At 32.4% G+C, this 27,978-nt stretch overlaps 1 protein-coding gene across 2 annotated transcripts in view; it reads right to left on the bottom strand.

Moving 5' to 3' along the window:
* Positions 1-27,978, bottom strand: part of LOC128239158 (uncharacterized) — a 47,114-nt gene that overhangs the window by 3,438 nt on the left and 15,698 nt on the right. For both annotated transcript variants that reach the window (XM_052955657.1, XM_052955658.1), the window contains exons 10-11: positions 7,817-7,902; positions 4,267-4,363 (exon numbers count right to left, since the gene is read on the bottom strand). In XM_052955657.1, coding sequence (XP_052811617.1) covers positions 4,267-4,363; positions 7,817-7,902 — 183 coding nt within the window. The remainder of the gene's footprint in view (positions 1-4,266; positions 4,364-7,816; positions 7,903-27,978) is intronic.

Raw genomic sequence — 27,978 nt, 5'->3', positions numbered from 1 at the left:
GAGCTAAATCACCAAGTATACGCTACCTTTTACTATACTGACACTAGTTTGACCAGTTCGCTTAATCACCAAGTTTATGCTACCTTTTACTATAATGACACTAGTTTGACAAGTTCGCTAAATCACCAAGTACACGCTACCTTTTACTATACTGACACTAGTTTGACCAGTTCGCTTAATCACCAAGTTTATGCTACCTTTTACTATACTGACACTAGTTTGACAAGTTCGCTAAATCACCAAGTACACGCTACCTTTTACTATACTGACACTAGTTTGACCAGTTCGCTTAATCACCAAGTTTATGCTACCTTTTACTATACTGACACTAGTTTGACCAGTTCGCTTAATCACCAAGTATACGCTACCTTTTACTATTATACTGACACTAGTTTGACAAGTTCGCTAAATCACCAAGTATACGCTACCTTTTACTATACTGACACTAGTTTGACAAGTTCGCTAAATCACCAAGTATACGCTACCTTTGACTATACTGACACTAGTTTGACCAGTTCGCTTAATCACCAAGTATACGCTACCTTTGACTATACTGACACTAGTTTGACAAGTTCGCTAAATCACCAAGTATATGCTACCTTTTACTATACTGACACTAGTTTGACAAGTTAGCTTAATCACCAAGTATATGCTACCTTTTACTATACTGACACTAGTTTGACAAGTGAGCTTAATCACCAAGTATATGCTACCTTTTACTATACTGACACTAGTTTGACAAGTGAGCTAAATCACGAAGTATATGCTACCTTTTACTATACTGACACTAGTTTGACAAGTGAGCTAAATCACCAAGTATACGCTACCTTTTACCATACTGACACTAGTTTGACAAGTTAGCTTAATCACCAAGTATATGCTACCTTTTATTATACTGAAACTAGTTTGACAAGTGAGCTAAATCACCAAGTATACGCTACCTTTTACTATACTGACACTAGTTTGACAAGTGAGCTTAATCACCAAGTATATGCTACCTTTTATTATACGGACACTAGTTTGACAAGTTAGCTAAATCACCAAGTATATGCTACCTTTTACTATACTGACACTAGTTTGACAAGTTAGCTAAATCACCAAGTATATGCTACCTTTTACTATACTGACACTAGTTTGACAAGTTAGCTAAATCACCAAGTATATGCTACCTTTTATTATACTGACACTGGTTTGACAAGTGAGCTAAATCATCAAGTATATGCTACCTTTTACTATACTGACACTAGTTTGACAAGTGAGCTAAATCAACAAGTATATGCTACCTTTTATTATACTGACACTAGTTTGACAAGTTAGCTAAATCACCAAGTATACGCTACCTTTTACTATACTGACACTAGTTTGACAAGTTAGCTTAATCACCAAGTATACGCTACCTTTTACTATACTGACACTAGTTTGACAAGTTAGCTAAATCACCAAGTATACGCTACCTTTTACTATACTGACACTAGTTTGACAAGTTAGCTTAATCACCAAGTATACGCTGCCTTTTACTATTATACTGACACTAGTTTGACAAGTAAGCTAAATCACCAAGTATTTGCTACATTTTACTATACTGACACTAGTTTGACAAATGAGCTAAATCACGAAGTATATTCTACCCTTTACTATACTGACACTAGTTTGACAAGTTATATAAAACACCTAGTATATGCTTCATTTTACTATGCTGACAGTAATTTGACAAGTTAGTTAAAACACTGCAAGTATATACTACCTTTTACTATACTGACAATCGTTTTGCACGAGAGTCTTGGTGGAAAAATTGATTGGCTTTTTGGGGCATTCGTCTGAATAGAGATATGCAAAATTATTGAGCAGAAAGTTTGAAAAATCCTTGATGTCATGTCCACACACTAAAATGCATACACCGATATTGATATTAGTGCAAACATAAGTGTTTATATCGCTTGGATCATTTCAGAAGGTACCAACATTCCGTACTGATATAGTTGGTTACCTACCTGCATCAATCAAACGAACCATAAGGTGCATGCAGGAGTATTGTTCGAATCATTAAGAACGAAATTATTGCCTAGGTATCTTCATGTTGAAATTGCGTAATGTGTAAATTGACGTTTGGTGTCTTTCGTTTAGAGCCTGCTTGGATGCCTTTAAACAGAATGTTGCAATGTATGTGCGCTCAAGCGCGCACGTGTTTGTGTGTGTTTCTTATAATTAAAATACAAGCCAACAATTCCTACGCACAAAAGGACTGCTTTAACTGCATAATGATCATTCGATTTTGACATTTCACAACGTAAACTCACCTCGGACACTTGTTGATATGCCTTAAGACTGGGGGATTTTCCCAGTCTTAAAAAGATAGTTCAAGTGTGAAAATGTTTGCAAAACGAGATGTTAAATTACTCATATTAAACATGAAGACAAATTTTGTATTTTATAAAGAAATGTTTAATGTAGTGCCTACCACTAATACAATGACTTCAGTGACAAGCCCAGTAGTCCGAAATTCTGATATCAACCCAAGCTTTTTAGCTCACCTTAGCCGTAGGCTGAGGGTGAGCTATTAGGATCAATGAATGTCTGTCGTCCGTCTTAGTTTGTTAACAATCTAGTGGTCACATGTTTGCCTCAATTGTCACGAAACTTGATCAGGATATTTTTCCTAGTAATTACTCGGACGAATTCGAATATGGGTCATCTGGGATGAAATACTAGGTCACATGACCCAAAATAGAAAACTCTTGTTAACACTCTAGAGGCTACTTTTTAAGTCAAAATGTCCTAGAAATTTGTCAGAAAGGTTGTTTCATTGATTTCTCGCTCAAGTTCGAATATGGTTTATCTGGGGTCAAAAACTAGGTCACAGGGCCCAACTATAGAAAAACCTTGTTAACACTCTAGAGGTAACATTTTCAGCCCAACTATCCTGAAAATTTGTCAGAAAGGTTGTTTCATTGATTTCTCGCTCAAGTTCGAATATGGTTCATCTGGGGTCAAAAACTAGGTCACAGGGCCCAACTATAGAAAATCCTTGTTAACACTCTAGAGGTAACATTTTCAGCCCAACTATCCTGGAAATTTGTCAGAAAGGTTGTTTCGATTATTTATAGCTCAGGTGCGAATATGGGTCATCTGGGAACAACTAGGTCACAGAGCCCAAATATGGAAAAACCTAGGTCACAGAACCCAAATATTTCAGCCCAAATATCCAGGAAATTTGTCAGAAATGTTGTTTCGTTTATTTTTAGTTCAAGTTCGAATATGGGTCATCTGGGGTCTAAAACTAGGTCACAGAGCCCAAATTTTAGAAAAACCTTGTTAACACTCTAGAGGTACCACTTTCAGCCCAAATATCCTGGAAATTTGTCAGAAAGGTTGTTGTGATGATTATAAGTCAAGGTCGAATATGGGTCATTTGGGGTAAAAAACTAGGTCACAGAGCCAAAATTTGGAAAAAAAATCATTGTTTACACTCTAACAGGTAACATTTTCAGTCCAAATATCCTGGAAGTTTGTAAGAAAGATTGTTTTGATTGTTGGTCGATTTTAAGGTCAAGTTCTAATATGGGTCATCTGGGGTCAAAAACTAGGTCACAGAGCCGAAATATGTTAAGACCGTTTTACTGGTGAGCGATCTAGGGCCATCTTGGCCCTCTTGTTTGTTGATGTTTTGCAAGTTTTTGGTTCTCGATTTTATACCTTTCAGAACCTTGTGCCTCTAACCATGATCTATGCTAATGATTCGGCTACTGGCCTTGACCCTCCATTTTTCATCGTATTACATCAAAAATAACCAAAAGATTCATCCGATCATACTTTTCCGATACGTGAAGTGTTAATCATAAAGAATATGATTGGTGAACTGGACTACAAGTGTCCAACGACATTTTCCAGAGAAACATAGGTTTTTCTTTATTGGAACAAAATGTATTAAAAATGAAAAACGAATTAAATCTAGCCATTATTTGGTCGCCATGTTTGTTTGCTCAAATCGATTTACGTTTGACTTAAAAATACGCCCTGCCGGAATGATGCGCCGGAAATTCTATACCTTTTGTTGTCAGCAAAAGACCAGCATACCTTTTTCTAAAAACTTGTGAAAAATACAATTTATGAAAATTATGTAGACTATTTTGAGCTAGAGGTATATAATAACCCACCATTTAAAAAAAAAAACTGGATGAAGGCACACCACTGGGCCTCCCTTTAAAATTTGTTATACAATTATAGTATTGTTTTTCACGAACTATACTTTAACAAATCGCACAATACCTGTTGCCTTTAATGACTGCAAAATTGGATTGATGTGATCAGTCTTTGCCTGGCTGTCGAGTCGTGCAAGAAATCCGCCTTTTTGTTGACAATAACTCTGAAAAAAGAAGTAACAATGCAAAATAACTGATAAGCCACATCCCAATCCTTTAAATTATATTGATGAGTTTATGAACAATTTCTCATCTTTTTATGTTGAATCTAAAAGATATATATCTTTATATGCAAGACCTTATAGTTTGAAGTCATTTTAAATAGTACGATCCGGATCATTTAAGACTACATCGAATTTGTATTCATTTTTTTTCAATTTAGACGAGTTGATCTAGTATAACTCGCTGAACGCCATGTACAGAATCAGATTATGATGCAACTGTTAGATGTTATTTGTCTGTGTATATGTGTATTTTGCTTATTCTTCCTGCATCACTGTATAGAAAGTAGAACTGTCAAACCCTGCATCACAGTATAGAAAGTAGAACTGTCAAACCCTGCATCACAGTATAGAAAGTAGAACTGTCAAACCCTGCATCACAGTATAGAAAGTAGAACTGTCAAACCCTGCATCACAGTATAGAAAGTAGAACTGTCAAACCCATTTTAAGTATTTTGCTTTATTGCTTGATGTTTTCATATTGATGTACATACAGTTAATTTTGGTAATAAGAATGGTAATACTTTGTTGTATATGCGTTCACCTGTAAATACCGAATATGATATGTGTCCACATTGGCCATGGACTTCCGGATGTTATATATATAAAACTTTTGAACTTTTTCTAGTTTCTGTCTTTAAATCTTAAAAACTTGATAACTACTAAATAACCTTGTTCCCTAATTATTGAATTATGTTACTTGATTAAATACATGTTGTTTAAACCTCAAACAACTATAAAAATAAAACCGTATTTTACTTGTAACATCTTGATAACTACATGTAAATGTCACGGATGTTAAATATTGCGTATATCGTTTGTACTACTTGAAGGTAAACTCCATTCTTCAACTATTTAAAAATCTTTACTCCAACACATTTCAACGTTGTTAAATAAAATGGTGCTTCGCGTGAGGCTCCAAAGAAGATCGTCGTTTTGACGAAAAGTTATCAAAAATGTCCGTTTGTGATCGTTTTCTTCAGTCAATAAGACTTGTGTCAAGGTCAGCGTCCGGCGGGAATGCCTTTATCCAATGTCAGAGTTCGTCTGTTTGATTTCAGATTTTCGAAGTGTATGTTTTGTAAGTTACAATGCGGTCGGCTGCATAAGTTTCAGAGCGAATGTTTTCTCAGTTACAATGTGAATTTTTTGTACGTTACACAGTGATTGGCTGCATATTTTTCAGAGTGAATGTTTTGTAAGCTATAGTGTGATTGGCTGCATATTTTTCAGAGTGAATGTTTTGTAAGTTACATTGTGATTGGCTGCATATTTTCCAGAGTGAATGTTTTGTAAGTTACAGTGTGATTGGCTGCATATTTTTCAGAGTGAATGTTTTGTAAGTTACAGTGTGATTGGCTGCATATTTTTCAGAGTGAATGTTTTGTAAGTTACAGTGTGATTGGCTGCATATTTTTCAGAGTGAATGTTTTGTAAGTTACAGTGTGATTGGCTGCATATTTTTCAGAGTGAATGTTTTGTAAGTTACAGTGTGATTGGCTGCATATTTTTCAGAGTGAATGTTTTGTAAGTTACAATGTGATTTGCTGCAAATTTTCAGAGTGAATGAATGCATGCTGTGCGTACCGCCATTTCTACTTGTATATCCTAACCAACCAGGTATGGGAAACATGCATTTTTGTTCAAAACACTTGTGCGGCCTATACATTACTTTAAGTAAACTGAAAATTGGACCTGTATTGAAATCACCTGTTCTTAAAGTGAAAGTTTTAGCTTGTATTTATTGGTATAAGTTTGAATTGATTGCCAATGAAGTGTGTTATTGCAAATATAATTAAGAACTGAAACATACCGATTTTTGAGTATGTAAACCGTCCATCTACATCCGAGGTTGTTTTCGATAAAATGGCCGAGGAATTCCGAATGGCACAAGATAATTACTTGTAGGAACGTTATTTGAGGAGAAAATTACCGAAATGGCGCATGGTAAGCTAACACTAGATCGACACATGTTCTGAAACAATTGGTGTCAATTAAATTTCTACGGTGATTATTCTCTAAACTAATGTGCCGAAATCTCTCATTCCGGAAGTATGGTCGGTTAAGTAATGAGCCAGTTATTTCCCATGTCCGATTAAGTATTTAGACCACTTAACTTGATCCAGGCAAAATACCAAATGATAATATAAATGCGATTCAATAATGAAATAACACTTGTTAGTCATACAATTTTACCAATTTAGTTTTTTTTATCTTTATGCAGATAATCCTAATTGTCCCTCTTTAGATTCTTGCGTGCTGTCAATTCTCTATATATACATCATATATACAGGAAAGCAATTACAACTTGTAATAAGGTATATCGAATTGATTACATTCACTTCAGAATTTTGAACGGAAGAGATACAATTTAGCACAGCTTTTCTTATTAATTACCAAGTTTTCAAAATAAAGCAATCAATAGTAGGTCGACATTTGCTTCTGTCAAAACATTATATTAGAAACAGAAAACGAATATGGGGCTGTTTTATTAAATTAATTTCATTTTATTAAAAATAGTGGAGAAGAATAAACGTTATCTTTGTTTTCAAGTCATCATTCGAAGAATTTCGACGTAGCATTCTATGACGTTATTGATTTTATCACGTGGTATACACAGGCTGAATATTATGCAGCACATACTGTAGAAGATGTTAACTCTACGAAAGTATGTTAAAATTCAATAAAACACACCTGTCAGTCATCTTGAATACTATTGGATTTTTCATGTAACGCACATCCACTTGCTTATAGTATTGAGTTACTCTGCTAAGGTAGAAATACGTCAATGCAATCATGTACTGGATATAACGTTCCGTGCACTAAATAACAAATGAAGGGTCATAACTCCCGTTATCAAATACTAGCCGAGAAGAACATGCCGCTGTTAATGCACAACCAGGCTCAAAACAATTTTGAAGATTTATCAACATCCACAAAGTAGTTTTGGAGTTATTGTGCAGACAAACTTCGTAATGACAAAATCCAATATGGTCACCTTCAGCCAAATTGAATGCGATAAGAGAATGTTTATGCGCACATCCACTAATAATTTTAAGTCACTGAGCCAAGGTAGAACGAGACCAATGCGATAATGTTCTCCAAATAACATGCATTTTTTTTTATATTTGGTATTTATATAAATGGGTTAAAACTGGATGAAAAATAACCCAAGCGGAACTTGCCGATTTTTATGAACAACCAAGCTATCATGAAGTTTCACAAACATCCCTCAAGCAGTATTGGAGCTTTTGGCGAACACACTTCATTCATTTATCCATATGGCCAGCACAACATCACACTGTTTCTACCCATATGTCGAAGTCTTAACTGCTTTTATGTGTCAAAGACCCAATGTGTTTATGAAAAAAGGCCCACTAGAGGCCAGTCCATTACCTGGGAGTCGCTCCAGCTTAATTCCCTATCGCCGATGAAGTAGCAAGAGTTGCCGAAGTCAATCCAGTGGTTTCCTGTTGGGCAGCCTTGCAATGTAGAAAATTTTGTTATATCAGAGACTATCTATTCTATAGACACCGTTGGTATATCATAGACTATCTGTACTATAGACACCGTTGGTATAGCATAGACTATCTGTACTATAAAAACCGTTGTCATATCAGAGACTATCTGTACTATAGACACCGTTGGTATATCAGAGACTATCTGTAATATAGACACCGTTATTATATTAGAGACTTTTTGTACTAAAAAACCCGTTTTAATATTAGAGAATATTTGTACTCTAGACACCGTTGTTATATTAGAGACTATTTGTACTCTAGACACCGTTGTTATAGAAGAGACTATTTGTACTCAAGACACCGTCGTTATATTAGACACTATTTGTACTCTAGACACCATTGTTATATTAGAGATATTTGTACTCTAGACACCGTTGTTATATTAGAGATATTTGTACTCTAGACACCGTTGTTATATAAGTGATATTTGTACTCTAGACACCTTTGTTATATTAGAGACTATTTGTACTCTAGACACCGTTGTTATATAAGAGATATTTGTACTCTAGACACCTTTGTTATATTAGAGATATTTGTACTCTAGACACCTTTGTTATATTAGAGACTATTTGTACTCTAGACACCGTTGTTATATAAGAGATATTTGTACACTAGACACAGTTGTTATATTAGAGATATTTGTGCTCTAGACACCGTTGTTATATTAGAGACTATTTGTTCTAACGACACCGTTGTAATATTAGAGACTATTTGTACTCTAGACACCGTTGTTATATTAGAGACTATTTGTACTCTAGACACCGTTGTTATATTAGAGACTATTTGTACTCTAGACACCGTTGTTATATAAGAGACTATTTGTACTCAAGACACCGTCGTTATATTAGACACTATTTGTACTCTAGACACCATTGTTATATTAGAGATATTTGTACTCTAGACACCGTTGTTATATTAGAGATATTTGTACTCTAGACACCGTTGTTATATAAGTGATATTTGTACTCTAGACACCTTTGTTATATTAGAGACTATTTGTACTCTAGACACCGTTGTTATATAAGAGATATTTGTACTCTAGACACCTTTGTTATATTAGAGATATTTGTACTCTAGACACCTTTGTTATATTAGAGACTATTTGTTCTAAAGACACCGTTGTAATATAAGAGACTATTTGTACTCTAGACACAGTTGTTATATTAGAGACTATTTGTACTCTAGACACCGTTGTTATATTAGAGACTATTTGTACTTTTGACGCCGTTGTTCAATTAAAGACTTTTTGTACTATAGACACCGTTGTTAAACTAGAGACTTGTTGTACTTTAGACACTGTTGTTAAATAAGAGACTATCTGTACTCTAGAAACCGTTGTTATATAAGAGACTATTTGTTGTAATACTAGAGTACTCTAGACATCGATGTTATACTAGAGACTAGTTATACTATGGACGCCGTTGTTAAATTAGAGACTATTTGTACTCTAGAAACCGTTGTTATATTAGAGACTATTTGTTGTAATACTAGAGTAATCTAGACATCGATGTTATACTAGAGACTAGTTGTACTATGGACGTCGTTGTTAAATTAGAGATTATTTGTACTCTAGAAACCGCTGTTATATTAGAGACTATTTGTTGTAATACTAGAGTACTCTAGACATCGATGTTATACTAGAGACTAGTTGTACTATGGACGTCGTTGTTAAATCAGAGACTATTTGTACTCTAGACACCCTTGTTATATTAGACACTATTTTTACTAAAGACACCGTTGTTATATTAGACACTATTTGTAATATAGACAAAGTTGTTATATTAGAGACTATTTGCACTATAGACACCGTTGTTATATCAGAGACTATTTGTACTCTAAACACCGTGTAATAGTAAACACTCTTTGTACTATAGACACCATTGTTATAAAATATACTATTTGTAATCTAGATACCGTTGTTATATTAGAGATATTTGTACTCTAGACACCGTTGGTATATTAGAGATATTTGTACTCTAGACACCATTGTCATATAAGAGATATTTGTACTCTAGACACCGTTGTTATATAAGAGATATTTGTACTCTAGACACCATTGTTATATTAGAGATATTTATACTCTAGAAACCTTTGTTATCTTAGAGATATTTGTACTCTAGATACTGTCGTTATATAAGATATATTTGTACTCAAGACACCGTCGTTATATTAGACACTATTTGTACTCAAGACACCTTTCTTATATAAGAGATATTTGTACTCTAGACACCGTTGTTATATAAGAGATATTTATACTCTAGACACCGTTGTTATATTAGAGATATTTGTACTCTAGACACCTTTGTTATATTAGAGATATTTGTACTCTAGACACCGTTTTTATATTAGAGATATTTGTACTCTAGACACCGTTGTTATATTAGAGATATTTGTACTCTAGACACAGTTGTTATATAAGAGATATTTGTACTCTAGACACCGTTGTTATATTAGAGATATGTGTACTCTAGAGACACCGTTGTTATATAAGAGATATTTGTACTCTAGACACCTTTGTTATATAAGAGATATTTGTACTCTAGACACCTTTGTTATATAAGAGATATATGTACACTAGACACCGTTGTTATATAAGAGACTATTTGCACTCTAGACACCGTTGTTATATTAGAGATATTTGTACTCTAGACACCGTTGTTATATTAGAGATATTTGTACTCTAGACACCGTTGGTATATTAGAGATATTTGTACTCTAGACACCGTTGTTATATTAGAGATATTTGTACTCTAGACACAGTTGTTATATTAGAGATATTTCTACTCTAGACACCGTTGTTATATAAGAGATATTTGTACTCTAGACACCATTGTTTTATTAGAGATATTTGTACTCTAGACACCTTTGTTATATAAGAGATATTTGTACTCTAGACACCGTTGTAATATTAGAGACTATTTGTACTCAAGACACCGTTGTTATATTAGAGACTATTTGTACTCTAGACACCGTTGTTATATAAGAGATATTTGTACTCTAGACACCTTTGTTATATTAGAGATATTTGTACTCTAGACACCGTTGTTATATTAGAGACTATTTGTTCTAACGACACCGTTGTAATATTAGAGACTATTTGTACTCTAGACACAGTTGTTATATTAGAGACTATTTGTACTCTAGACACCGTTGTTATATTAGAGACTATTAGTTCTAAAGACACCGTTGTAATATAAGAGACTATTTGTACTCTAGACACAGTTGTTATATTAGAGACTATTTGTACTCTAGACACCGTTGTTATATTAGAGACTATTTGTACTTTTGACGCCGTTGTTCAATTAAAGACTATTTGTACTATAGACACCGTTGTTAAACTAGAGACTTGTTGTACTTTAGACACTGTTGTTAAATAAGAGACTATCTGTACTCTAGAAACCGTTGTTATATAAGAGACTATTTGTTGTAATACTAGAGTACTCTAGACATCGATGTTATACTAGAGACTGGTTATACTATGGACGCCGTTGTTAAATTAGAGACTATTTGTACTCTAGAAACCGTTGTTATATTAGAGACTATTTGTTGTAATACTAGAGTACTCTAGACATCGATGTTATACTAGAGACTAGTTGTACTATGGACGTCGTTGTTAAATTAGAGATTATTTGTACTCTAGAAACCGCTGTTATATTAGAGACTATTTGTTGTAATACTAGAGTACTCTAGACATCGATGTTATACTAGAGACTAGTTGTACTATGGACGTCGTTGTTAAATCAGAGACTATTTGTACTCTAGACACCCTTGTTATATTAGACACTATTTTTACTAAAGACACCGTTGTTATATTAGACACTATTTGTACTATAGACAAAGTTGTTATATTAGAGACTATTTGCACTATAGACACCGTTGTTATATCAGAGACTATTTGTACTCTAAACACCGTGTAATAGTAAACACTCTTTGTACTATAGACACCATTGTTATAAAATATACTATTTGTAATCTAGATACCGTTGTTATATTAGAGATATTTGTACTTTAGACACCGTTGTTATATAAGAGATATTTGTACTCTAGACACCTTTGTTATATAAGAGATATTTGTACTCTAGACACCATTGTTATATTAGAGATATTTATACTCTAGACATCTTTGTTATCTTAGAGATATTTGTACTCTAGATACTGTCGTTATATAAGAGATATTTGTACTCAAGACAACGTCGTTATATTAGACACTATTTGTACTCTAGACACCTTTCTTATATAAGAGATATTTGTACTCTAGACACCGTTGTTATATAAGAGATATTTGTACTCTAGACACCTTTGTTATATTAGAGATATTTGTACTCTAGACACCGTTGTTATATTAGAGATATTTGTACTCTAGACACCGTTGTTATATTAGAGATATTTTTACTCTAGACACCGTTGTTATATTAGAGATATTTGTACTCTAGACACCGTTGTTATATAAGAGATATTTGTACTCTAGACACCGTTGTTATATTAGAGATATGTGTACTCTAGAGACACCGTTGTTATATAAGAGATATTTGTACTCTAGACACCTTTGTTATATAAGAGATATTTGTACTCTAGACACCTTTGTGATATAAGAGATATATGTACACTAGACACCGTTGTTATATAAGAGATATTTGTACTCTAGACACCGTTGTTATATTAGAGATATTTGTACTCTAGACACCGTTGTTATATTAGAGATATGTGTACTCTAGAGACACCGTTGTTATATAAGAGATATTTGTACTCTAGACACCTTTGTTATATAAGAGATATTTGTACTCTAGACACCTTTGTGATATAAGAGATATATGTACACTAGACACCGTTGTTATATAAGAGATATTTGTACTCTAGACACCGTTGTTATATTAGAGATATTTGTACTCTAGACACCGTTGCTATATTAGAGATATTTGTACTCTAGACACCGTTGGTATATTAGAGATATTTGTACTCTAGACACCGTTGTTATCTTAGAGATATTTGTACTCTAGACACAGTTGTTATATTAGAGATATTTCTACTCTAGACACCGTTGTTATATAAGAGATATTTGTACTCTAGACACCGTTGTTATATTAGAGATATTTGTACTCTAGACACCTTTGTTATATAAGAGATATTTGTACTCTAGACACCGTTGTAATATTAGAGACTATTTGTACTCAAGACACCGTTGTTATATTAGAGACTATTTGTACTCTAGACACCGTTGTTATACAAGAGATATTTGTACTCTAGACACCTTTGTTATATTAGAGATATTTGTACTCTAGACACCTTTGTTATATTAGAGACTATTTGTACTCTAGACACCGTTGTTATATAAGAGATATTTGTACACTAGACACAGTTGTTATATTAGAGATATTTGTGCTCTAGACACCGTTGTTATATTAGAGACTATTTGTTCTAACGACACCGTTGTAATATTAGAGACTATTTGTACTCTAGACACAGTTGTTATATTAGAGACTATTTGTACTCTAGACACCGTTGCTATATTAGAGACTATTTGTTCTAAAGACACCGTTGTAATATTAGAAATATTTGTACTCTAGACACCGTTGTTATATTAAAGACTATTTGTACTATAGACACCGTTGTTAAACTAGAGACTTGTTGTACTTTAGACACTGTTGTTAAATAAGAGACTATCTGTACTCTAGAAACCGTTGTTATATAAGAGACTATTTGTTGTAATACTAGAGTACTCTAGATATCGATGTTATACTAGAGACTAGTTATACTATGGACGCTGTTGTTAAATTAGAGACTATTTGTACTCTAGAAACCGTTGTTATATTAGAGACTATTTGTTGTAATACTAGAGTACTCTAGACATCGATGTTATACTAGAGACTAGTTGTACTATGGACGTCGTTGTTAAATTAGAGATTATTTGTACTCTAGAAACCGCTGTTATATTAGAGACTATTTGTTGTAATACTAGAGTACTCTAGACATCGATGTTATACTAGAGACTAGTTGTACTATGGACGTCGTTGTTAAATCAGAGACTATTTGTACTCTAGACACCCTTGTTATATTAGACACTATTTTTACTAAAGACACCGTTGTTATATTAGACACTATTTGTACTATAGACAAAGTTGTTTTATTAGAGACTATTTGCACTATAGACACCGTTGTTATATCAGAGACTATTTGTACTCTAAACACCGTGTAATAGTAAACACTCTTTGTACTATAGACACCATTGTTATAAAATATACTATTTGTAATCTAGATACCGTTGTTATATTAGAGATATTTGTACTCTAGACACCGTTGTTATATAAGAGATATTTGTACTCTAGACACCTTTGTTATATAAGAGATATTTGTACTCTAGACACCGTTGTTATATAAGAGATATTTGTACTCTAGACACCATTGTTATATTAGAGATATATATACTCTAGACACCTTTGTTATCTTAGAGATATTTGTACTCTAAATACTGTCGTTATATAAGAGATATTTGTACTCAAGACACCGTCGTTATATTAGACACTATTTGTACTCTAGACACCTTTCTTATATAAGAGATATTTGTACTCTAGACACCGTTGTTATATAAGAGATATTTATACTCTAGACACCGTTGTTATATTAGAGATATTTGTACTCTAGACACCTTTGTTATATTAGAGATATTTGTACTCTAGACACAGTTGTTATATTAGAGATATTTGTACTCTAGACACCGTTGTTATATAAGAGATATTTGTACTCTAGACACCGTTGTTATATAAGAGATATTTGTACTCTAGACACCGTTGTTATATAAGAGATATTTGTACTCTAGACACCGTTGTTATATTAGAGATATTTGTACTCTAGACACCTTTGTTATATAAGAGATATTTGTACTCTAGACACCGTTGTAATATTAGAGACTATTTGTACTCAAGACACCGTTGTTATATTAGATATATGTGTACACTAGACACCGTTGTTATATAAGAGATATTTCTACTCTAGACACCGTTGTTATATAAGAGATATTTGTACTCTAGACACCGTTGTTATATAAGAGATATTTGTACTCTAGACACGGTTGTTATATAAGAGATATTTGTACTCTAGACACCGTTGTTATATTAGAGATATTTGTACTCTAGACACCGTTGTTATATTAGAGATATTTGTACTCTAGACACCGTTGGTATATTAGAGATATTTGTACTCTAGACATCGTTGTTATATTAGAGATATTTGTGCTCTAGACACCATTGTTATATAAGAGATATTTGTGCTATAGACACCGTCGTATATTAGAGATATTTGTACTCTAGACACCTTTGTTTTATTAGAGATATTTGTACTCTAGACACCGTTGTTATATAAGAGATATTTGTACACTAGACACCGTTGTAATATTAGAGATATTTGTACTCTAGACACCGTTATTATATAAGAGATATTTGTACTCTAGACACCTTTGTTATATTAGAGATATTTGTACACTAGACACCGTTGTTATATGAGAGACATTTGTACTCATGACACCGTTGTTATATTAGAGACTATTTGTACTCTAGACACCGTTGTTATAGAAGAGACTATTTGTACTCAAGACACCGTCGTTATATTAGACACTATTTGTACTCTAGACACCATTGTTATATTAGAGATATTTGTACTCTAGACACCGTTGTTATATTAGAGATATTTGTACTCTAGACACCGTTGTTATATAAGTGATATTTGTACTCTAGACACCTTTGTTATATTAGAGACTATTTGTACTCTAGACACCGTTGTTATATAAGAGATATTTGTACTCTAGACACCTTTGTTATATTAGAGATATTTGTACTCTAGACACCTTTGTTATATTAGAGACTATTTGTTCTAAAGACACCGTTGTAATATAAGAGACTATTTGTACTCTAGACACAGTTGTTATATTAGAGACTATTTGTACTCTAGACACCGTTGTTATATTAGAGACTATTTGTACTTTTGACGCCGTTGTTCAATTAAAGACTTTTTGTACTATAGACACCGTTGTTAAACTAGAGACTTGTTGTACTTTAGACACTGTTGTTAAATAAGAGACTATCTGTACTCTAGAAACCGTTGTTATATAAGAGACTATTTGTTGTAATACTAGAGTACTCTAGACATCGATGTTATACTAGAGACTAGTTATACTATGGACGCCGTTGTTAAATTAGAGACTATTTGTACTCTAGAAACCGTTGTTATATTAGAGACTATTTGTTGTAATACTAGAGTAATCTAGACATCGATGTTATACTAGAGACTAGTTGTACTATGGACGTCGTTGTTAAATTAGAGATTATTTGTACTCTAGAAACCGCTGTTATATTAGAGACTATTTGTTGTAATACTAGAGTACTCTAGACATCGATGTTATACTAGAGACTAGTTGTACTATGGACGTCGTTGTTAAATCAGAGACTATTTGTACTCTAGACACCCTTGTTATATTAGACACTATTTTTACTAAAGACACCGTTGTTATATTAGACACTATTTGTAATATAGACAAAGTTGTTATATTAGAGACTATTTGCACTATAGACACCGTTGTTATATCAGAGACTATTTGTACTCTAAACACCGTGTAATAGTAAACACTCTTTGTACTATAGACACCATTGTTATAAAATATACTATTTGTAATCTAGATACCGTTGTTATATTAGAGATATTTGTACTCTAGACACCGTTGGTATATTAGAGATATTTGTACTCTAGACACCATTGTCATATAAGAGATATTTGTACTCTAGACACCGTTGTTATATAAGAGATATTTGTACTCTAGACACCATTGTTATATTAGAGATATTTATACTCTAGAAACCTTTGTTATCTTAGAGATATTTGTACTCTAGATACTGTCGTTATATAAGATATATTTGTACTCAAGACACCGTCGTTATATTAGACACTATTTGTACTCAAGACACCTTTCTTATATAAGAGATATTTGTACTCTAGACACCGTTGTTATATAAGAGATATTTATACTCTAGACACCGTTGTTATATTAGAGATATTTGTACTCTAGACACCTTTGTTATATTAGAGATATTTGTACTCTAGACACCGTTTTTATATTAGAGATATTTGTACTCTAGACACCGTTGTTATATTAGAGATATTTGTACTCTAGACACAGTTGTTATATAAGAGATATTTGTACTCTAGACACCGTTGTTATATTAGAGATATGTGTACTCTAGAGACACCGTTGTTATATAAGAGATATTTGTACTCTAGACACCTTTGTTATATAAGAGATATTTGTACTCTAGACACCTTTGTTATATAAGAGATATATGTACACTAGACACCGTTGTTATATAAGAGACTATTTGCACTCTAGACACCGTTGTTATATTAGAGATATTTGTACTCTAGACACCGTTGTTATATTAGAGATATTTGTACTCTAGACACCGTTGGTATATTAGAGATATTTGTACTCTAGACACCGTTGTTATATTAGAGATATTTGTACTCTAGACACAGTTGTTATATTAGAGATATTTCTACTCTAGACACCGTTGTTATATAAGAGATATTTGTACTCTAGACACCATTGTTTTATTAGAGATATTTGTACTCTAGACACCTTTGTTATATAAGAGATATTTGTACTCTAGACACCGTTGTAATATTAGAGACTATTTGTACTCAAGACACCGTTGTTATATTAGAGACTATTTGTACTCTAGACACCGTTGTTATATAAGAGATATTTGTACTCTAGACACCTTTGTTATATTAGAGATATTTGTACTCTAGACACCGTTGTTATATTAGAGACTATTTGTTCTAACGACACCGTTGTAATATTAGAGACTATTTGTACTCTAGACACAGTTGTTATATTAGAGACTATTTGTACTCTAGACACCGTTGTTATATTAGAGACTATTAGTTCTAAAGACACCGTTGTAATATAAGAGACTATTTGTACTCTAGACACAGTTGTTATATTAGAGACTATTTGTACTCTAGACACCGTTGTTATATTAGAGACTATTTGTACTTTTGACGCCGTTGTTCAATTAAAGACTATTTGTACTATAGACACCGTTGTTAAACTAGAGACTTGTTGTACTTTAGACACTGTTGTTAAATAAGAGACTATCTGTACTCTAGAAACCGTTGTTATATAAGAGACTATTTGTTGTAATACTAGAGTACTCTAGACATCGATGTTATACTAGAGACTGGTTATACTATGGACGCCGTTGTTAAATTAGAGACTATTTGTACTCTAGAAACCGTTGTTATATTAGAGACTATTTGTTGTAATACTAGAGTACTCTAGACATCGATGTTATACTAGAGACTAGTTGTACTATGGACGTCGTTGTTAAATTAGAGATTATTTGTACTCTAGAAACCGCTGTTATATTAGAGACTATTTGTTGTAATACTAGAGTACTCTAGACATCGATGTTATACTAGAGACTAGTTGTACTATGGACGTCGTTGTTAAATCAGAGACTATTTGTACTCTAGACACCCTTGTTATATTAGACACTATTTTTACTAAAGACACCGTTGTTATATTAGACACTATTTGTACTATAGACAAAGTTGTTATATTAGAGACTATTTGCACTATAGACACCGTTGTTATATCAGAGACTATTTGTACTCTAAACACCGTGTAATAGTAAACACTCTTTGTACTATAGACACCATTGTTATAAAATATACTATTTGTAATCTAGATACCGTTGTTATATTAGAGATATTTGTACTTTAGACACCGTTGTTATATAAGAGATATTTGTACTCTAGACACCTTTGTTATATAAGAGATATTTGTACTCTAGACACCATTGTTATATTAGAGATATTTATACTCTAGACATCTTTGTTATCTTAGAGATATTTGTACTCTAGATACTGTCGTTATATAAGAGATATTTGTACTCAAGACAACGTCGTTATATTAGACACTATTTGTACTCTAGACACCTTTCTTATATAAGAGATATTTGTACTCTAGACACCGTTGTTATATAAGAGATATTTGTACTCTAGACACCTTTGTTATATTAGAGATATTTGTACTCTAGACACCGTTGTTATATTAGAGATATTTGTACTCTAGACACCGTTGTTATATTAGAGATATTTTTACTCTAGACACCGTTGTTATATTAGAGATATTTGTACTCTAGACACCGTTGTTATATAAGAGATATTTGTACTCTAGACACCGTTGTTATATTAGAGATATGTGTACTCTAGAGACACCGTTGTTATATAAGAGATATTTGTACTCTAGACACCTTTGTTATATAAGAGATATTTGTACTCTAGACACCTTTGTGATATAAGAGATATATGTACACTAGACACCGTTGTTATATAAGAGATATTTGTACTCTAGACACCGTTGTTATATTAGAGATATTTGTACTCTAGACACCGTTGTTATATTAGAGATATGTGTACTCTAGAGACACCGTTGTTATATAAGAGATATTTGTACTCTAGACACCTTTGTTATATAAGAGATATTTGTACTCTAGACACCTTTGTGATATAAGAGATATATGTACACTAGACACCGTTGTTATATAAGAGATATTTGTACTCTAGACACCGTTGTTATATTAGAGATATTTGTACTCTAGACACCGTTGCTATATTAGAGATATTTGTACTCTAGACACCGTTGGTATATTAGAGATATTTGTACTCTAGACACCGTTGTTATCTTAGAGATATTTGTACTCTAGACACAGTTGTTATATTAGAGATATTTCTACTCTAGACACCGTTGTTATATAAGAGATATTTGTACTCTAGACACCGTTGTTATATTAGAGATATTTGTACTCTAGACACCTTTGTTATATAAGAGATATTTGTACTCTAGACACCGTTGTAATATTAGAGACTATTTGTACTCAAGACACCGTTGTTATATTAGAGACTATTTGTACTCTAGACACCGTTGTTATACAAGAGATATTTGTACTCTAGACACCTTTGTTATATTAGAGATATTTGTACTCTAGACACCTTTGTTATATTAGAGACTATTTGTACTCTAGACACCGTTGTTATATAAGAGATATTTGTACACTAGACACAGTTGTTATATTAGAGATATTTGTGCTCTAGACACCGTTGTTATATTAGAGACTATTTGTTCTAACGACACCGTTGTAATATTAGAGACTATTTGTACTCTAGACACAGTTGTTATATTAGAGACTATTTGTACTCTAGACACCGTTGCTATATTAGAGACTATTTGTTCTAAAGACACCGTTGTAATATTAGAAATATTTGTACTCTAGACACCGTTGTTATATTAAAGACTATTTGTACTATAGACACCGTTGTTAAACTAGAGACTTGTTGTACTTTAGACACTGTTGTTAAATAAGAGACTATCTGTACTCTAGAAACCGTTGTTATATAAGAGACTATTTGTTGTAATACTAGAGTACTCTAGATATCGATGTTATACTAGAGACTAGTTATACTATGGACGCTGTTGTTAAATTAGAGACTATTTGTACTCTAGAAACCGTTGTTATATTAGAGACTATTTGTTGTAATACTAGAGTACTCTAGACATCGATGTTATACTAGAGACTAGTTGTACTATGGACGTCGTTGTTAAATTAGAGATTATTTGTACTCTAGAAACCGCTGTTATATTAGAGACTATTTGTTGTAATACTAGAGTACTCTAGACATCGATGTTATACTAGAGACTAGTTGTACTATGGACGTCGTTGTTAAATCAGAGACTATTTGTACTCTAGACACCCTTGTTATATTAGACACTATTTTTACTAAAGACACCGTTGTTATATTAGACACTATTTGTACTATAGACAAAGTTGTTTTATTAGAGACTATTTGCACTATAGACACCGTTGTTATATCAGAGACTATTTGTACTCTAAACACCGTGTAATAGTAAACACTCTTTGTACTATAGACACCATTGTTATAAAATATACTATTTGTAATCTAGATACCGTTGTTATATTAGAGATATTTGTACTCTAGACACCGTTGTTATATAAGAGATATTTGTACTCTAGACACCTTTGTTATATAAGAGATATTTGTACTCTAGACACCGTTGTTATATAAGAGATATTTGTACTCTAGACACCATTGTTATATTAGAGATATATATACTCTAGACACCTTTGTTATCTTAGAGATATTTGTACTCTAAATACTGTCGTTATATAAGAGATATTTGTACTCAAGACACCGTCGTTATATTAGACACTATTTGTACTCTAGACACCTTTCTTATATAAGAGATATTTGTACTCTAGACACCGTTGTTATATAAGAGATATTTATACTCTAGACACCGTTGTTATATTAGAGATATTTGTACTCTAGACACCTTTGTTATATTAGAGATATTTGTACTCTAGACACAGTTGTTATATTAGAGATATTTGTACTCTAGACACCGTTGTTATATAAGAGATATTTGTACTCTAGACACCGTTGTTATATAAGAGATATTTGTACTCTAGACACCGTTGTTATATAAGAGATATTTGTACTCTAGACACCGTTGTTATATTAGAGATATTTGTACTCTAGACACCTTTGTTATATAAGAGATATTTGTACTCTAGACACCGTTGTAATATTAGAGACTATTTGTACTCAAGACACCGTTGTTATATTAGATATATGTGTACACTAGACACCGTTGTTATATAAGAGATATTTCTACTCTAGACACCGTTGTTATATAAGAGATATTTGTACTCTAGACACCGTTGTTATATAAGAGATATTTGTACTCTAGACACGGTTGTTATATAAGAGATATTTGTACTCTAGACACCGTTGTTATATTAGAGATATTTGTACTCTAGACACCGTTGTTATATTAGAGATATTTGTACTCTAGACACCGTTGGTATATTAGAGATATTTGTACTCTAGACATCGTTGTTATATTAGAGATATTTGTGCTCTAGACACCATTGTTATATAAGAGATATTTGTGCTATAGACACCGTCGTATATTAGAGATATTTGTACTCTAGACACCTTTGTTTTATTAGAGATATTTGTACTCTAGACACCGTTGTTATATAAGAGATATTTGTACACTAGACACCGTTGTAATATTAGAGATATTTGTACTCTAGACACCGTTATTATATAAGAGATATTTGTACTCTAGACACCTTTGTTATATTAGAGATATTTGTACACTAGACACCGTTGTTATATGAGAGACATTTGTACTCATGACACCGTTGTTATATTAGAGACTATTTGTACTCTAGACACCGTTGTTATAGAAGAGACTATTTGTACTCAAGACACCGTCGTTATATTAGACACTATTTGTACTCTAGACACCATTGTTATATTAGAGATATTTGTACTCTAGACACCGTTGTTATATTAGAGATATTTGTACTCTAGACACCGTTGTTATATAAGTGATATTTGTACTCTAGACACCTTTGTTATATTAGAGACTATTTGTACTCTAGACACCGTTGTTATATAAGAGATATTTGTACTCTAGACACCTTTGTTATATTAGAGATATTTGTACTCTAGACACCTTTGTTATATTAGAGACTATTTGTTCTAAAGACACCGTTGTAATATAAGAGACTATTTGTACTCTAGACACAGTTGTTATATTAGAGACTATTTGTACTCTAGACACCGTTGTTATATTAGAGACTATTTGTACTTTTGACGCCGTTGTTCAATTAAAGACTTTTTGTACTATAGACACCGTTGTTAAACTAGAGACTTGTTGTACTTTAGACACTGTTGTTAAATAAGAGACTATCTGTACTCTAGAAACCGTTGTTATATAAGAGACTATTTGTTGTAATACTAGAGTACTCTAGACATCGATGTTATACTAGAGACTAGTTATACTATGGACGCCGTTGTTAAATTAGAGACTATTTGTACTCTAGAAACCGTTGTTATATTAGAGACTATTTGTTGTAATACTAGAGTAATCTAGACATCGATGTTATACTAGAGACTAGTTGTACTATGGACGTCGTTGTTAAATTAGAGATTATTTGTACTCTAGAAACCGCTGTTATATTAGAGACTATTTGTTGTAATACTAGAGTACTCTAGACATCGATGTTATACTAGAGACTAGTTGTACTATGGACGTCGTTGTTAAATCAGAGACTATTTGTACTCTAGACACCCTTGTTATATTAGACACTATTTTTACTAAAGACACCGTTGTTATATTAGACACTATTTGTAATATAGACAAAGTTGTTATATTAGAGACTATTTGCACTATAGACACCGTTGTTATATCAGAGACTATTTGTACTCTAAACACCGTGTAATAGTAAACACTCTTTGTACTATAGACACCATTGTTATAAAATATACTATTTGTAATCTAGATACCGTTGTTATATTAGAGATATTTGTACTCTAGACACCGTTGGTATATTAGAGATATTTGTACTCTAGACACCATTGTCATATAAGAGATATTTGTACTCTAGACACCGTTGTTATATAAGAGATATTTGTACTCTAGACACCATTGTTATATTAGAGATATTTATACTCTAGAAACCTTTGTTATCTTAGAGATATTTGTACTCTAGATACTGTCGTTATATAAGATATATTTGTACTCAAGACACCGTCGTTATATTAGACACTATTTGTACTCAAGACACCTTTCTTATATAAGAGATATTTGTACTCTAGACACCGTTGTTATATAAGAGATATTTATACTCTAGACACCGTTGTTATATTAGAGATATTTGTACTCTAGACACCTTTGTTATATTAGAGATATTTGTACTCTAGACACCGTTTTTATATTAGAGATATTTGTACTCTAGACACCGTTGTTATATTAGAGATATTTGTACTCTAGACACAGTTGTTATATAAGAGATATTTGTACTCTAGACACCGTTGTTATATTAGAGATATGTGTACTCTAGAGACACCGTTGTTATATAAGAGATATTTGTACTCTAGACACCTTTGTTATATAAGAGATATTTGTACTCTAGACACCTTTGTTATATAAGAGATATATGTACACTAGACACCGTTGTTATATAAGAGACTATTTGCACTCTAGACACCGTTGTTATATTAGAGATATTTGTACTCTAGACACCGTTGTTATATTAGAGATATTTGTACTCTAGACACCGTTGTTATATTAGAGATATTTGTACTCTAGACACCGTTGTTATATTAGAGATATTTGTACTCTAGACACAGTTGTTATATTAGAGATATTTCTACTCTAGACACCGTTGTTATATAAGAGATATTTGTACTCTAGACACCATTGTTTTATTAGAGATATTTGTACTCTAGACACCTTTGTTATATAAGAGATATTTGTACTCTAGACACCGTTGTAATATTAGAGACTATTTGTACTCAAGACACCGTTGTTATATTAGAGACTATTTGTACTCTAGACACCGTTGTTATATAAGAGATATTTGTACTCTAGACACCTTTGTTATATTAGAGATATTTGTACTCTAGACACCGTTGTTATATTAGAGACTATTTGTTCTAACGACACCGTTGTAATATTAGAGACTATTTGTACTCTAGACACAGTTGTTATATTAGAGACTATTTGTACTCTAGACACCGTTGTTATATTAGAGACTATTAGTTCTAAAGACACCGTTGTAATATAAGAGACTATTTGTACTCTAGACACAGTTGTTATATTAGAGACTATTTGTACTCTAGACACCGTTGTTATATTAGAGACTATTTGTACTTTTGACGCCGTTGTTCAATTAAAGACTATTTGTACTATAGACACCGTTGTTAAACTAGAGACTTGTTGTACTTTAGACACTGTTGTTAAATAAGAGACTATCTGTACTCTAGAAACCGTTGTTATATAAGAGACTATTTGTTGTAATACTAGAGTACTCTAGACATCGATGTTATACTAGAGACTGGTTATACTATGGACGCCGTTGTTAAATTAGAGACTATTTGTACTCTAGAAACCGTTGTTATATTAGAGACTATTTGTTGTAATACTAGAGTACTCTAGACATCGATGTTATACTAGAGACTAGTTGTACTATGGACGTCGTTGTTAAATTAGAGATTATTTGTACTCTAGAAACCGCTGTTATATTAGAGACTATTTGTTGTAATACTAGAGTACTCTAGACATCGATGTTATACTAGAGACTAGTTGTACTATGGACGTCGTTGTTAAATCAGAGACTATTTGTACTCTAGACACCCTTGTTATATTAGACACTATTTTTACTAAAGACACCGTTGTTATATTAGACACTATTTGTACTATAGACAAAGTTGTTATATTAGAGACTATTTGCACTATAGACACCGTTGTTATATCAGAGACTATTTGTACTCTAAACACCGTGTAATAGTAAACACTCTTTGTACTATAGACACCATTGTTATAAAATATACTATTTGTAATCTAGATACCGTTGTTATATTAGAGATATTTGTACTTTAGACACCGTTGTTATATAAGAGATATTTGTACTCTAGACACCTTTGTTATATAAGAGATATTTGTACTCTAGACACCATTGTTATATTAGAGATATTTATACTCTAGACATCTTTGTTATCTTAGAGATATTTGTACTCTAGATACTGTCGTTATATAAGAGATATTTGTACTCAAGACAACGTCGTTATATTAGACACTATTTGTACTCTAGACACCTTTCTTATATAAGAGATATTTGTACTCTAGACACCGTTGTTATATAAGAGATATTTGTACTCTAGACACCTTTGTTATATTAGAGATATTTGTACTCTAGACACCGTTGTTATATTAGAGATATTTGTACTCTAGACACCGTTGTTATATTAGAGATATTTTTACTCTAGACACCGTTGTTATATTAGAGATATTTGTACTCTAGACACCGTTGTTATATAAGAGATATTTGTACTCTAGACACCGTTGTTATATTAGAGATATGTGTACTCTAGAGACACCGTTGTTATATAAGAGATATTTGTACTCTAGACACCTTTGTTATATAAGAGATATTTGTACTCTAGACACCTTTGTGATATAAGAGATATATGTACACTAGACACCGTTGTTATATAAGAGATATTTGTACTCTAGACACCGTTGTTATATTAGAGATATTTGTACTCTAGACACCGTTGTTATATTAGAGATATGTGTACTCTAGAGACACCGTTGTTATATAAGAGATATTTGTACTCTAGACACCTTTGTTATATAAGAGATATTTGTACTCTAGACACCTTTGTGATATAAGAGATATATGTACACTAGACACCGTTGTTATATAAGAGATATTTGTACTCTAGACACCGTTGTTATATTAGAGATATTTGTACTCTAGACACCGTTGTTATATTAGAGATATTTGTACTCTAGACACCGTTGGTATATTAGAGATATTTGTACTCTAGACACCGTTGTTATATTAGAGATATTTGTACTCTAGACACAGTTGTTATATTAGAGATATTTCTACTCTAGACACCGTTGTTATATAAGAGATATTTGTACTCTAGACACCGTTGTTATATTAGAGATATTTGTACTCTAGACACCTTTGTTATATAAGAGATATTTGTACTCTAGACACCGTTGTAATATTAGAGACTATTTGTACTCAAGACACCGTTGTTATATTAGAGACTATTTGTACTCTAGACACCGTTGTTATACAAGAGATATTTGTACTCTAGACACCTTTGTTATATTAGAGATATTTGTACTCTAGACACCTTTGTTATATTAGAGACTATTTGTACTCTAGACACCGTTGTTATATAAGAGATATTTGTACACTAGACACAGTTGTTATATTAGAGATATTTGTGCTCTAGACACCGTTGTTATATTAGAGACTATTTGTTCTAACGACACCGTTGTAATATTAGAGACTATTTGTACTCTAGACACAGTTGTTATATTAGAGACTATTTGTACTCTAGACACCGTTGCTATATTAGAGACTATTTGTTCTAAAGACACCGTTGTAATATTAGAAATATTTGTACTCTAGACACCGTTGTTATATTAAAGACTATTTGTACTATAGACACCGTTGTTAAACTAGAGACTTGTTGTACTTTAGACACTGTTGTTAAATAAGAGACTATCTGTACTCTAGAAACCGTTGTTATATAAGAGACTATTTGTTGTAATACTAGAGTACTCTAGATATCGATGTTATACTAGAGACTAGTTATACTATGGACGCTGTTGTTAAATTAGAGACTATTTGTACTCTAGAAACCGTTGTTATATTAGAGACTATTTGTTGTAATACTAGAGTACTCTAGACATCGATGTTATACTAGAGACTAGTTGTACTATGGACGTCGTTGTTAAATTAGAGATTATTTGTACTCTAGAAACCGCTGTTATATTAGAGACTATTTGTTGTAATACTAGAGTACTCTAGACATCGATGTTATACTAGAGACTAGTTGTACTATGGACGTCGTTGTTAAATCAGAGACTATTTGTACTCTAGACACCCTTGTTATATTAGACACTATTTTTACTAAAGACACCGTTGTTATATTAGACACTATTTGTACTATAGACAAAGTTGTTTTATTAGAGACTATTTGCACTATAGACACCGTTGTTATATCAGAGACTATTTGTACTCTAAACACCGTGTAATAGTAAACACTCTTTGTACTATAGACACCATTGTTATAAAATATACTATTTGTAATCTAGATACCGTTGTTATATTAGAGATATTTGTACTCTAGACACCGTTGTTATATAAGAGATATTTGTACTCTAGACACCTTTGTTATATAAGAGATATTTGTACTCTAGACACCGTTGTTATATAAGAGATATTTGTACTCTAGACACCATTGTTATATTAGAGATATATATACTCTAGACACCTTTGTTATCTTAGAGATATTTGTACTCTAGATACTGTCGTTATATAAGAGATATTTGTACTCAAGACACCGTCGTTATATTAGACACTATTT

The sequence above is a fragment of the Mya arenaria genome, chromosome 6 (genome assembly GCF_026914265.1).
Source record: "Mya arenaria isolate MELC-2E11 chromosome 6, ASM2691426v1".
NCBI classification, from domain to species: domain Eukaryota; kingdom Metazoa; phylum Mollusca; class Bivalvia; order Myida; family Myidae; genus Mya; species Mya arenaria.
This window is presented reverse-complemented; position numbering and strand designations above follow the sequence as displayed.